This window comes from Toxotes jaculatrix, chromosome 22, assembly GCF_017976425.1.
Source record: "Toxotes jaculatrix isolate fToxJac2 chromosome 22, fToxJac2.pri, whole genome shotgun sequence".
In the NCBI taxonomy this organism is placed as follows: domain Eukaryota; kingdom Metazoa; phylum Chordata; class Actinopteri; family Toxotidae; genus Toxotes; species Toxotes jaculatrix.
Genome location: NC_054415.1, coordinates 5,179,806 through 5,194,187, shown reverse-complemented (window position 1 = coordinate 5,194,187; position 14,382 = coordinate 5,179,806). Strand labels below are relative to the sequence as shown.

The following is a 14,382-nucleotide window of genomic DNA, read 5'->3' as shown; positions in this document are numbered from 1 at the left end:
GGTCTCCCTCTTATTCCTCATGGAAAACGTCAGCAGTTTTAAGTTGTTTACTCCAATGGCAGACCTTTGCCTTTTTCATGAGAACACTGAGTAATTCTGTCCTGTACCCTGACAGAAAAAACCATCTGGGACGTTGTGCTGTACAGTCAAAGCCCCTTCAGTGCAATGTCACATTCAATCTGATCTAAGCAACACCCACTGTCAAGACATATAAAACCAGAAATCAACACTTGCTGCAGGTTGGTGCAGGATTTTAGTAAATAGGATTAAAATGGTGAAATTATCTTCCATAATACCTAACTAACTAAGCGAAAGAAAAATTACCAAAAAAATAGAGACAAACATGCGTGGTATCAACACAGCTGCACAAGTTGTTGCAAGCTAACATATTTCTTTGATGTTAGCAGCTACCATATTTCCTGCCTCTAATGCACCTCTCAAACTTCCATGATAAAATTCCAACACACCATGACCACACTCCACTGCTCAGATCTCATCTCATGCCTTTCCTTACTCTCCTTCTCCCCAGAGACACTATCCTCCCCCCCTCCCTCCTCATCTCACTCCTGTCCCTACTTTCATTTATCCCTCTGAGCAGCGAGTGAGAGAGATGAAGAGATACTGTATGTGCAAATAACAGGAGCCCCTATACGAAGACCTACACACACACACACACACACACACACACACACACACACACACACACGTGATCTAGCTGCAAAAACACCACAACGTGCTTGAGAGCTCTTCTCTCTCAGCCAATCAGATCCATCTGTTTCCCCACTGGAATGCACATCCCTCCATTCATAATGGAGTGGAACCTTCCAGAGCAGGTCTGATTGCAGGTCCACTGTACTGTAAGCACAATAATCACACACTCATGCACACTATAATTCACATTTATCACAGTTTACTGGTGTAATTGTTGGTTGCATTATGTTTAATAAACTCCATTTGCTCTGTTCCTTTGTGGATATTCTACCTTATTACTATTTTCCACTGGAGTGACTCAATTTCCTGAGGGATCATTTAAGTTTCATCTTATCTAATCTAATGCACACACTGTCATCATCACGGAGTAATATACTCCTGCCCAGTCACAGACCACCAGAAATGCAAAGCAGATTCAACACATGAGCATTCAAAAGTAATGAAGCAAACTGGTCACACATACACAGACATAAATCAACATGAATATGATAACCACTGGGACAAAGATTGCTGTCACTGTTGTTGCAGCCACTGACCGATTCTGTCTCTGCAGTCTTAAACGAACAATAAAGCTTTGTCAGTCCAATCCGCTGCGCCTCACTCGCGCTGCTTAAGATAGGGAAAACACAATTCCCTGACAGAGCGAAGAGCGACAAAGAGGTGAACAGACACAAAGAGTGACAGGACGAGGGAGGTAGAGCAGAAGAGGAGAAGGAGAGAGCAGGAAAAGGAAAAGCCCCCCCCCCCACCTGTGTTCTCACATCGGGCTATATATTTCCATTACGCTCGCTCTGACAGCTTTCCGATATCTTCTAGCACTTGGTGTATTGTTGCTGATTGGGCTCTGAGCAACAGCCATCTACCAACGCCACATCAACAGGCATGGCAGCACATTATTGACATGCCCATACAAATGGATGTCAATGCTTTTCTATCAGTGACAGTTAATGGTCACAAACATAAAGAGGCTGAGTAATGAAACGTTTTGGCTTGTCCTAGCTCTTTCTGTCAGGACAGCTGCATGGTTTTATCATTGTTTAATGAGGAATTCATTATCACTTTTTATGATCTATCTTGGTTATAAGTGCAGCCTGCATCTCCTTCATTATCTTTCTTAAAAGGACACACACAACATCTACGTAAGCTTGTAGCGTTATAGTACATTTACCTGCACACATAGACACACACACGCGCACACACACCTCCCATGGTAAACACTATCAGTGCGGTCTCAGTTTAACTGCACTGGACCAAACAATCAGCTATATCCATGCAAATAAGCGAGCCTTATCAGACAGACTGGGGCTGAAATGAAACGAGAGCGGGTGAAGCGCAGAGGTATTTGTTTGAACATACACTGTGTTAATGCTGATGGACTGATATGCAGAATGAGCTCCGTCTATGTTACAGCATCTCATAATCCCAGCAGCTCAGCCTGCCGTCTGGGGAGAGCTGAGTAAATAAATAGAGAATGAAAAAGAGGAGACACTCAAGGGGGAACGCTTTTTTTTTTTTTTTAACTTCTCGCTCATCTTCTATTATGTATGCGAATCTATCTCCCCATTTTCATGTATAAAGTATACAGTATGATATATAGTGCATTAAGAGAATAGTTTGACATTTTCAGAAAAGTGCTTGTCTATTTTCTTGCCAAGAGTCAGATGAGAAGATCAATACCACTCATGTCTCTATAGTGAACCAGGCAAGCTAATATCTACGGTAAGATAAGAGACCGAGGAGACGAGAGGAAAAAAATAGCAGACATTCCTCACATTTGAAAATCTGGGACCAGAGAATGTGGGTTAAACCTGGTGGTTAAAGAGATGATCTGAATGACCAAGGACCCATCTTGGAAAGAATTCCCATTGGTGCAGTGCCCTTGAGCAAGATACAAAATCCCTCACAGCTCCAGGGATGCCACTGTATGGAATAAATTTATACCCGGACCTCCATATAGAGATAGCAACTTAAAGAGGAATTTCTTTGTGGGGTAAATAAAACACCGTATATAAATTTTTTTGGTCAAAGTAGCACAAAATAACATCCTGCAAATATTTTTCTGAGTCTCCATATAACACCTCAATTAACACACACACAATCTGCTCTCAGCTTGCAGTAATCACTCAGTGCTATAGTTTGTTTTGATTCATGCAAAGATGAATCAGTTTTCTTTTACTGAACTTTAATTAGAAACCCCACGGCTGACGGAGTGACAGGCTGTGGAAAACACATGACATAACATTTTTTTAAAAAAACAGATTACTCATAAGAAAACATCCTATGGCGCAGTTTGACTGTGTGTGTTTTGGCAGCAGCAAGCATGGCGGCAGGCGATGTTTGAGCAAGGACTTTCCCAGAGTTGGTTCTCGTGGTAGCATGTGTTCTCAGGCAGGTCGTGTTCTCATGTTGATAATCAGGAAACATGCGGTTTCATTTTAGAGCGTGGTAGAAACATGTATACGTGGAACTACCAAAACTGTGAGATTAACACACTCTAGCAGAGAGACATTTGTGGGAACACGCACAAACAGGTGAGCAGCCTCTTGACCTTTCACCTTTGCCTTAGTTCACAAAGTTTACAGATTCCCAGGACCTTGCTGCACCTGGACCAAGACCTGCAGGAAGTTTTTAACGCATGCATGTGTCCACATATATGCACAAAAAAAAATATGACACACTTGAAGCTGAGAAATAGCAGTTCCAGGGTGTACCATCTTTCGAATCTCTCTTATCTCTCTTAATTTTTTCTGCAGGTCTAATTTCATCTCTTTTGGGAGAACAACAGGGGAGGGAGGAGGGAGGAGGACAAAGAGGGGAGAGAGAGAAAGAAATAGCATAACCCTCCGTCCTTCTGTTGGTGGAAAAGAAAACATTCCTGGGATGTATCTGCGGCACAGGGGGACATACGTGACCTAGACAGTCACCCACAGACACACAAATACACACAGAATAGGCCTTAAATTGACTAGCCCAGAGGCCCCATGCAGAAGAAGCCCAAAGGTTGTGTGCTGGTTCCCACACACACACATCATATCTGTTCTACATCAGTGGGACTAACAATATGCAAGACACAACTGTCCCTCACAAACACACAGTCAGACAACTAAAACAGCCTTTGAAATCCCATATTCCTCTGGGTAAGTACCCTGAAGCAAAATATGTTGTTATTAGTGAATACACACTGCCTTTTCGTAAGTTATTCTACTGTAAGTGCTGCTGGTTCAAAAGGTGATGTAACCTGCATCTATCCTGGAATAATACTGGACCATATCTTACTCGAGTGCAACACAACAGAACCATAACAGAATATTTTGAAAGATCATGGAGGGTTTTTGTTATTATGTCTTAAGGGCTGCTTTGAAGGCCTCCTAATGGGATGGTAAACATTTTGTTCCCTTTTTTTGCTGATCATTATGTATTATGCACCTGCATAAATACACGACATGGAGTTGTTCAGTCAGTTACCAAAGAGCAACCTTTTTAAAAGCTAAATTCTGTTCCCAAGAGCAGAGCTTGTGAATGCAATGCTTTACAGTGACCGGAAAGATTAGGGCATCCTTGAATGTGCCTCCAAGAAGAGTTTCTCAAAATGATCCCTACAGCTCAGTCCCACTCAGTATTGCCCCATGAAGGCCAAATGGAGGAACTGTGACATTAACGTGTCTGCAAGGGATTCAAAAAGAAGTTTTCTTAATATTGTTTAGTAGGTGGGACCTGCCAATAACTTTAGCCTTGGTCCATGGGTAATTTACTTACTCAGTTTACTTTTATAAAGTCGAGAGAGACCCTCGGCTTACTGTTTTTATGATGGAGAACAATTAGGCTGCCACCCACATCTCTCTAATCATTTCCAGCTCATATCGGTTCCGCGCAGGTAATAAACACTCTGCGACTCCATGATCCTTTAAAGGGATGTGATGATCCCAGCTGTGTGCAAAAACAGGTCAAGGGGAAATCTCTTTTTCTTATCTGTGAGATGACTTAAGTCCACTTGTATGTCTTCTGTTTTAAAAGCTAACAGGCCATTCTCTGTGACATCTTATATTTGAAGATATTATGAACTTCTAATTGATTTCAATTATTTAAAAATAGAAATCTGTTATCTATAGGTACAGACCTAAAGTGAAGCATCAGTTTATGAGTCAGTCTGAGTGGGAGAACGAGAGATCACAACAAACAACGCCTCAGTCCTCAAAACATGCATTTGGCCCTGAAAGCAGAGAGCAAGCCTCGAGTAAACAAGCAATCCTTCACTATCAATCACTGTCTCACTGTCTCTCACACATACAAACACACATAAACATGCACACACAGTATGTATAATCATCTTCTCCATCTCAGACAGCTTCCACCTCTCTAATACACACACATTCCCACAATAAACAAAAACAGCTGTGAATGCGAACTACTGGGACCAATTAGGCAGTAAACAGTGGGCTGGAACTGGTTTACCGCCAACTAATAACATCCACTAACCTCAAATAATACTCTGTTGGCTGCAGCATGGTACAGGGCCACCTACACACTTCCACTACTTCTCTTTCTGTCGATCTCTTCGCTTTTTCTTTACACTCTCAGGACCTTTCAAGCTCATTACAGCCCCCCCTCCCTTTCCACACTCTCATGTCGCTATTTGTCACCTCATGCACAATAAATGTGTTTCTCTCTCTCATGTGAGAAATAAGCAGACATTAAGACAAAGAGCATGCTCCTCTGGACTCAACCAATAAAACCAAGCTGTGCACACAGATTCACAGATATACGCACACATACTCAACCTCTGACACGAGTAATGGTGTGCGTGGGCAGAGTAATATCATTGAGAAAGGGGTAATGTGCAGCCAATGGCTTGCTGCTGTAAGTCTCGATGATGGGTGAGAGAATGTGTGAGACTCAGTATATCACACTGACTAATGTATGCAGGTCCTGCTTTCTACTGCAGACAAGACAGTGGAAAAATATGGAGCTTAGGCATCATAAACACACAGACACTCCATAAATCTTCCTCTCAGATTTATGCCTGCGACCTGAGAACAGCTGAACCCTCACACTGACAACACATAACGGCAAAGACTACTGTACAAATATGCAGAATATAGCATCATAAAAATGCACCAGTACCACAATTTCAAATTGGTGCTAAACCAACGTTTTGCTAAATTCAAGGCATAAGAAAAAAAACACTGCACCTTTGAGAATGTCGGAGAGCAGGTTTACTGGAGTCTGGTCTGCGACAGACAGCTAAGGCTTTCCACTGTGAGTTCCGCAGCTTAGCATTTTCACCAGTGTTTATTTTACAGAAGGGGAGATGTAAACTGTTGATGACATGGGCGATAAAGCCCGTCATTGCCAGCTTGTTGATAAACAAGTCTCAAAGTGAGATATGAAATACAAGAAAGGTAATCAGTGTAATTACCTTATTCAAAGAAATGTGCTTTACATACAAACGCACAAAAGTCTGTCTCCACTTCCATTTCACAGATGCACATGAATACGAGCACACTTTCAAGACTAACCAGAGAGAATCCTTCAGATCAGCATATCAATATATTTTTTACATACATCTCCCAAAGGCATTTACTGCTTGCACAAGCTTAATTAATGAATACATGCTGAATTTCTCAATAGCTGAGTAAATTATGTCATTTTTATTGGTCCTTTGTTACGTATTACCAGTATCAACATTAACCACATTAAGAATGAACACAGACACACACTAACTATACATATATTAAGTGTCCATTTATACATTACATCAAGTCCTTTAACACATTAACCTACACATCACCACTGCATGCCTGTCATTATAACACAGTCTTCCCTAAAACACAGGAGAACAGCAACATCGTCTTCATAAAACCACTATCACTATATTTCACACTATTAAGAAACAATCCACTGACCAAGAAAAACTGTTACTCAACAGACCAAACTGTGATGGAGCCACAGCTTGCATCTCTGTAGATGCTGGCAGCATGTAAAACACATCCTCTCTGCTGTGTTTTTGTTTGTACACCACAACAAATACAGACAAAACAGCATTAGACTGTCTATTGTTAACTTTCTTGGACTGGAAAATTATGCCTTATAGCTAACAAGTCTCACCTCCTACACATAAGTAGCAGAGAGAAGCCGCTTCTCCACTGTTTGCTGAAGTAATTCTAGGAAATGTAAGAAATCATTAAATAAAATAGAACCAGAAAACATGGTTGTAATGTTTTGCACCACAAACTGAAAAAGGAAATCTTCATATGTGCTCCACTGACAAAGTGCAGACAAAGAGCGCACACATACAAACACACAGGGACTTCTCTGAAGTCAGCATCTACATACAGCATCTTCTCAATCAGCAGCTTCCACTCTGTGTGTGTTCACTCTGCCTGCACAGCAGCCTGCTCAGCTCCACAAATCATTGACAGGGTAAAAAAAAAAAAAAGAAAATTACCCATGTTCACTTGCTGACAAACCTCTTCATTTCAGGGGCAAGGGACACCATTTATCATGGCAAACAATTAGGCTCTAACAACTCTCAGAGGGAAACAATTTGGCTAATGGTGAAAGAGGAAAATGTGCTTATTAGGCAGAGTAAATAACGCTCCAATAACCTGGGGGGGTCCATTACTACGTACATTGCCATCAGGAGTAGGAATATTAAAAAAGACATCTTAGATCTTAGTCATTAACATTTTAGCCAACACTTCTGATGAAATACCTCATGCTCAACTTAAAAAGCAGCGCATCAGTGAGCTGTAACATTATCAATATGCTGCAAGCAGAGATGGACAGAAAGAGAGTGAGGGAGGAGAAGGAGGTCATTTCTGCTGATGAGGAATGACAGCAGTGGCAGGCTGAATTCTCCCAGAGCAGAAACGCTCACCCGACTATCAGAGAGAGGTCAGTGGAAACTGTACAAGGATCAGCTTTGTTGGAGAGGAGCCATAAAAAGCTGAACTGTGGCAGCGCTGGTTTACACGCCCTGAGAAATACAACTCAACTTTAATTTAGTAGATAAGACCTTTCTTATTCTGGAACAGTTACAAAACACAGAAGGACACCTGAGCAGGATGGTCTTCACCAATATTTGCCATGAACTCTGCAGTTCTGCATCCTTGCATGTCGAGATTATTTCACAGTAAAAATCAATTCAGAATGGGAGTTATGGCCTTATGTTAGACTGAAGAGAGACATGATCCTGTTCAACTAAAATCTAGAATTCAAGGTGGTGTTGAAGATGAAAGTATTTAAGATGATGATGATGAGATTATGGTGTTTACCTGTTGGTTGACCCGGCAGTGCGAGGGTCCGTGGTGGATGAGGATACGGACGATGTCCACGTCTCCCCTCCAGGCAGCCAGGTGCAGCGGGAAGCAACCTTTGCTGTCCGCCACATTTGTCGACGCTTCAAACTGAAGCAGCTTCAGTACCACATCCCTGAGAGATACAGAGGTACACAGATCAATAGATCAACAGATTGATTGAGGAGGGATAGAGAGAGGGAGGGAGGCAGAGATGAGTAGAAAGACCTGAAATCCATATTATGGAATATTGTCACATTTCTGATGAACAGCAAAGCAATCAACCCTGATATTGCAATTTTCACTTTGGAACACAAAATCCTATGAAAATGTTTTATAATTACTTTGTGTATTTATATATTTTATAATATTTTTTATATTTTTCATAAGTGTTCTTTTTGTGTTATTTATATGTGTGCCTTTAAGCCGGGAATCTCGGCAAAATTTTGTTATGCTTGCATAATGACAATAAAGAATCTTGAATCTTGAATTAGTAACTTGACTGAATATTTGCCTGGCTAGCTTATTAAAGGAACTAAAACCTCACTAAATCAAACTACATAATGTTAGTGTGTTCCCATGCACTCGCACCTTGTTGATATCTGGTTAAACAAACTGTTTATTTTCTCATAATCAGTTTTCAGCGTGTTTTCAAGTGCAGGCAAAAAAACTGCCACCTGACAGCTGAAATATTCATCCTGTGCAACAAAACCTTTAAAGCTCTGGAGGTGAGTGCAGCAATTATTTTCCGTGATTAATGACTGGTCTTTTGACTTCTTCTTTTGGAGCCGTGTGACCTGACCAGCAACAAGTTGGCACCTCCTCTGAGACCCTAGTTAGACCAGGCCTTGGTCACACAGGGATTTACAGAAGCCTGTGGGTGAACATGATCAGTATACCTTCCAGGCCAAGAGGCAGAGGAAATAAGGAAATAATTAAGAATTGATAAAGTGAAACTGCCTCCATGTTATTTAGAGACAGATAGGTAGGTGGGTGGGTAGGTGGACGAACAGATAGACAGAGAACTTTATTAATCCCAAAGGGAAATTGTAGATTACTTTCCCTAATAAAGTAATCTACACTACACAAAGTGACAAATCACAGAGCTGAGATTTGTGCTGAAAATCCATTTAGCTGCTGCTCAGTAGTAATGTCAGCGATACTGTTTCATATTAGCAAGCCTCCAGCTGAAGTTGTCACCTCTGTCTGAAGAGGAAAGGTGAAGTGCTTCATTTGCATTCGAAATGTCAGGGGGAGAAACAGAGGAGAGAGAAGGGCAAAACCTCTCCCAGGAGCTGGGGTGAAAGCAGCACAGAGGATGCTTAATGAACTGCTTTGTTAATTTCAATAATTTATTATATTTTCATATAATTCATTCAGATTTAAGTGGCAGTTATACAGCAGAATGACACTGGGAGGATCCCAGGGTCAAACATGAGAATATTAAACTTCTTGGTGCACGGATTCAGCATGCATGCATCATCAAAAAGCTTTTAATGTGGTAAAATACTGCACATAATTAAAATGACCTCAAAAACAATTCAAACTCAGCGCGAACAACAAGCCTCTGAATACAGCGCCGCCTGTTGCCAAGTTTCTTCTGTCTTTATCTTAATTGCCAGTTCTGTTTTTACTTTCCCACCTAAACATTAAATCACTCCTCTGCAGCTTTTTTTGTTGGCGGCCTAATTTTCACTCTGAGGCTGCATTTTTCTCTCTCTCCCTCCCTCCTCTCCTCTCCAGTTGATCTGAAGGAGGAAATCCACATAATTGCCCCCAAAACACAGCACTAATCCTTCAGTTCCGCCAAACTGTGATAGCGGTCAGGCTTGCAGCTAATCCACACTGTGTAGCGGATTTCTCAGCAGGCCCAGGTGAAGAAAGGCAGCTGCACTCAAATCCCATACAGATGAAAACACTCAAAAGATGCACATATGCAATCAAATGCAGAAATTCTCTGCTTAAATTTTTGAGCATTCTCAGCTGTTTTTGATGCAACAGAGTACACAACACGGTGCCTTAACCCCAGAGCAGTGCCAGGCAGTTTTAAAATGATTACGAGAAAAGTGTTTAAGTGCAATTTGATTGGCTATAGTCATTTAACTTAATTTGAAGATTGTTGTGAGTCTACGTTTAATGAAACCTTTTTAAAACTCATTAGATTAACTCAGGAATGTACTGACCCCAGTCCATACAAAAGAAAATTGTATTTCTCCCTGAAAAGTTGGCATTTTGGAGCCTTTGTTACCTCCGCTGAAGAGTATATGCTTTCACCACAGTCTGTTTGGTTGTGAGCAGGATTATGTAAACAGTACTCAACCTATTTGCACCAAACCTGGAGGAGGGATGGGACATGTGCCAGGGAAGAAGACTATAGTGTGGATCTGGTTAAAGGAGCAGATCCAGAAAATTTCAGTGTAAGTTATTCAAAAGAAAATCCAGAAAATGTTATCACTTTCCTTAACATTGGAAGATAGAGCCATTTTAATAATACGGTATTATTATTATTAGAGCTGGGGAGAAGTGCATAGGATTGTTTAGCCTTGGTGGAGGTATGTACTGTCATTGTTTATTCATTCAATCTTTATTCAATTTAAAGAGGCTATAATCAATTTTTTTAATAATAACTTATCAAACGATAATGTCAAAACAATGTGAGAAAGTGAACGATGCTGCTGAGAGTATTATTATCTAAAGCTTAGATAAAATTAAAGGTCAGACTTATAGGTGTAAATATAAGTTATTATAATATAATAATTAAGGCTTTTTGAAAACCTTTTGAAATGTCTTAGCAAACAAAAAACAAACAAACAAACCGCTCGGCTACCTTCACGCCAACAGGTGTTGTTTGCCTCCTGGAAGAATTCAGCCATCATAAGGATATTTTACTGGGAAAACTCGACATCCTCGCTGCTGTATATTTTCGACAGCTTACTTCGGTGGTCTCTAAAGAATATTTTCCTTCTTTACAGTGTTAGAAAACGCCAAATTATGAGCCTCGTTTTCCTCCTGTAATTTGGTGCCACTGTTCAGCAGGTGTCGCTGATTACGTTACCATGGAGACGCTGGCTAGCGCCAGTCTTATACAGTCTATGGCTAGCGCGTATTGCTGGCTGTTGCCATAGAGGGCTAGCTAGCTAGCTAGCTAGCTAGCCTTACCCTGACCGTCAAAATAAGTCGGTTTTTACTTTTGTCAGTCGATCTAACTTGCATTTAGAGCCAAACTATGACTGGTATAAATGTGTAGACCACGTCTAAGACCGCTTTCTGAAGCCCCCCTCGGGATTACAGAGCTTACAAGGGACCTTTAGCTCAATGTTCAGCTTCCGGCCTTCAACGTTACTGTTAAGGTTTAGCCACACTGTTCCCACAGAGTCGTTTTTGGCCGCGACAGGCGGCTGTTTTCGGCCAAAATCGCTCTGAAAACTCACTGCACACGACCTGTTCAGCGCCTAAGGGCAAACAGAGAGTTAGCGATAAGTTGGTGAACATATAGCGTTTGGCATTTTTACGAAGGATCCACATATTTCCCTCAGGAGTTAAAAGAGACCAGAAACAGCGTTACAGGACAATGGTAATGTTTACATTTTTACATGTTTACATTCATCAAGTGCACACGACTGAAAATAAACAATATTGTTCTGCTGGAGGAGTAAATAAGCAGCTTTTTGCCAATGAGTTCGCCACGTCAGCTTACAAAATACCCAAAGTGTAAACAAACAATGGCCACTGCCCCCAAATGGCCAACATCAGTTACTGCAGGTTTATCCAAGCGGTCTCTAGAGACGCATCATCTCTTTTACATGAGGCCAGAACAAATTACATAGTCACAGAAAAATAAATATTTACATTATTTCAGCAGGCAGAAAATTAATCGATTTTAATTATGATTGACTGTTTAAGTTACTAAACAAATAAAAAATACCATTAATCCAATGGTTTCACCTTCTCATAAGGATTTGCTGTTTGTCGCCTTCGTCTTATATTGTTGCAAAGGAAACATTTGAGGGTTCTGAAGTGCTGGGTAAACAAAACCAGTAATTTAAAGATGTTACCTTGGGCTCTGGGAACTTCTGATGAGAACTTTCCTGTCTTGATAAATATTATTACTCCACAAACTCATGTGAACACTAGTGTGCAGTCTTACCTGTGTCCATTGAGTGAAGCATGATGCAAAGGTGTGTATCCTGAGCTGTCTGTGCAGTTGACATTCAGGCCCTTCCACATGCTGTGAAGAAACAGAGATACATCAGAATTCATCCTCAGAGTTTTAGTTCTGTTTGTGAGGTACTCTTGGTACACTTTAACACACGCACAAATATGGGTATTTTACCTTGTATTTTTTAGCAACTTGTTTGAGTGTAATACCTATCCTCTCTGCTCTGTTTTACAGGAGGAAAATGACAAGCTACATACAGCCAATTAGGATTCACATTCCTGCAGGAAGGTGCCAAGTGTTGAATAGGTAAAGGGGGGGTGTGATGTTTTTCTGAGAAAATGCCTTTTTTTTTTAGCAGTTTTTACAAAGATGGTGAGTTATCACACTTATCTACCAAAAAACACAAAAATAACTCCAATTAATTTATTAATTGTTGTTTCCTGCAGTAGTGAGAGCTACAACTTACATAAGCAGGAATTTGAAGCCCTTTCAAGGAGATTAAGGAGGCCAGAACTGCTGTTGCCTGCTTCTTTCCTTGTTTATTTTCATTTTTCTAGTTTTTTTTTTAAGTTTCTTCACACAGAATAATTTTTCTTTATTGTATTTGGGTCCCGAGGCAAGAAGTGTAATTCCTCACTTGAGGCTATTGCCCTAAATGAGAAATAGACTTATTTCACCATATTGGCAAATAAAGAAAGTGAGTAAGGTCAACCCTCGTACTCACAAAAGGCTGAGCATGCAAATAAAACCACAAAAAGCAGTATCTCACAAGGATAGCCAGATCTGCACAGCCGGGAGGCGTAACAGACATATTAAAACACACTCTTATATATACACACTATTACACACATACAGTCCAGGGTTTTCCCAGGGCTATAATTATATGACCTCTCTTTTTCACATGAACTCCTCCAAGCACGTCAGAGAGAAGTACTAATTAGTTGGATTCCAGTCTGAGCAGCTCTGGGCTGAAAAGCTGAATCACGTAACTTCTAGAAGCGACTGCACAACGTTTTTATGGGGGGGGGGTGGGTTGTTTTTTTTAATAACAACGGCCTCATACAGTACCTTCTGACATGAAGAGCAAAGTCTCGAAATGAAAATTTGTGACTCAAAGTACCTGTTACTGAAACACATGAGGTAGGGCTGCAGGATAATTCCTTCACGTCAGAAGCTCCTAATACATAGGATTCCTCCACACGGAGATCTGCTTCCTGCCAGGGCCTAAGCACCAAATTCTATTCTACCTGTGCACAATAAAAAATTTCTTCAAATTTCCTAATTTTCCTTCCTTCTTCTTGTAGTCTCTCCTGATTGAAATATGTCTATTTTTCCTCAATTAATTTATGCATTTCAATTTATTTTCTATCTTCCCTTCACTTGAATTAATTCTTTGTCTTTAGGTGAACTTTCCCTTTTGAGAGACTGGAGCTGACAACAGTTAAGTATTGTGAAGGCAGCAGAACATTCACAGGGTTTACACAGTGCTCAAGATCTGTAGTGTTACACAGTGGTCGCGTGCGCATGAATAAACAACTAAACCTGAATTAAAAGTGGTATTAAAGGGTGGCATCGTGCACAGACACACACCGAGAACACAGCGTACACTAATCAATAGAACATGTCCGCTGAGGCAAAGGATGCAGAACATTTTATTTTGTTGAATTCAGAGCTGAAATGAATGATGACTGTCAAACATCTACAACGAGGTGCCCTTCAATCACTTCACAAGCTGCATTTTTTACACAAATTCAAAACATTCTGAAAGCAACTGTCAGAAATGTACAACTCTATCAGAAATCAACAATAACTCAGCAACAAAACAGAAAAAAGTACATAAACACACACACACACATATACAGTGTGTCACACACAGAGGTCAGAGGGTAGGAGACCACAGACAGAGAGACACAGCACAAGCTCCTTTCTATTGGGTCATCTGATCGCTACGCACTGAGAGCGTGTGTGTTTTTGTGTGTGTATGTGTGTCCATATCGATCGCACTGGTCTGCTGACCCCTTTCAGCTCTGACCTACACAACCAGTCGGATGGGTTGTTAAAAAGAACAGAGTGACAGAGGATGAAGGGAGAGAAAGACAACAGGCAGCAGGAAAATGTGATGGAGGCAGAAATAAAGACAAAAGGAGCTAAATTAAAGCCAACTTCCACTCAACTGTCAAGAAAATGTGGATGGGTTTGATTTTCCGAGATTCACAA

General features: G+C 40.8%; 1 protein-coding gene across 4 annotated transcripts in view; it reads right to left on the bottom strand.

The window, feature by feature from the left end:
• Nucleotides 1–14,382, bottom strand: part of anks1b (ankyrin repeat and sterile alpha motif domain containing 1B) — a 207,460-nt gene that overhangs the window by 150,811 nt on the left and 42,267 nt on the right. For all 4 annotated transcript variants that reach the window (XM_041029935.1, XM_041029936.1, XM_041029937.1 and 1 more), the window contains exons 2-3: nucleotides 12,154–12,234; nucleotides 7,986–8,142 (exon numbers count right to left, since the gene is read on the bottom strand). In XM_041029935.1, the coding sequence (XP_040885869.1) occupies nucleotides 7,986–8,142; nucleotides 12,154–12,234 (238 nt within the window). The remainder of the gene's footprint in view (nucleotides 1–7,985; nucleotides 8,143–12,153; nucleotides 12,235–14,382) is intronic.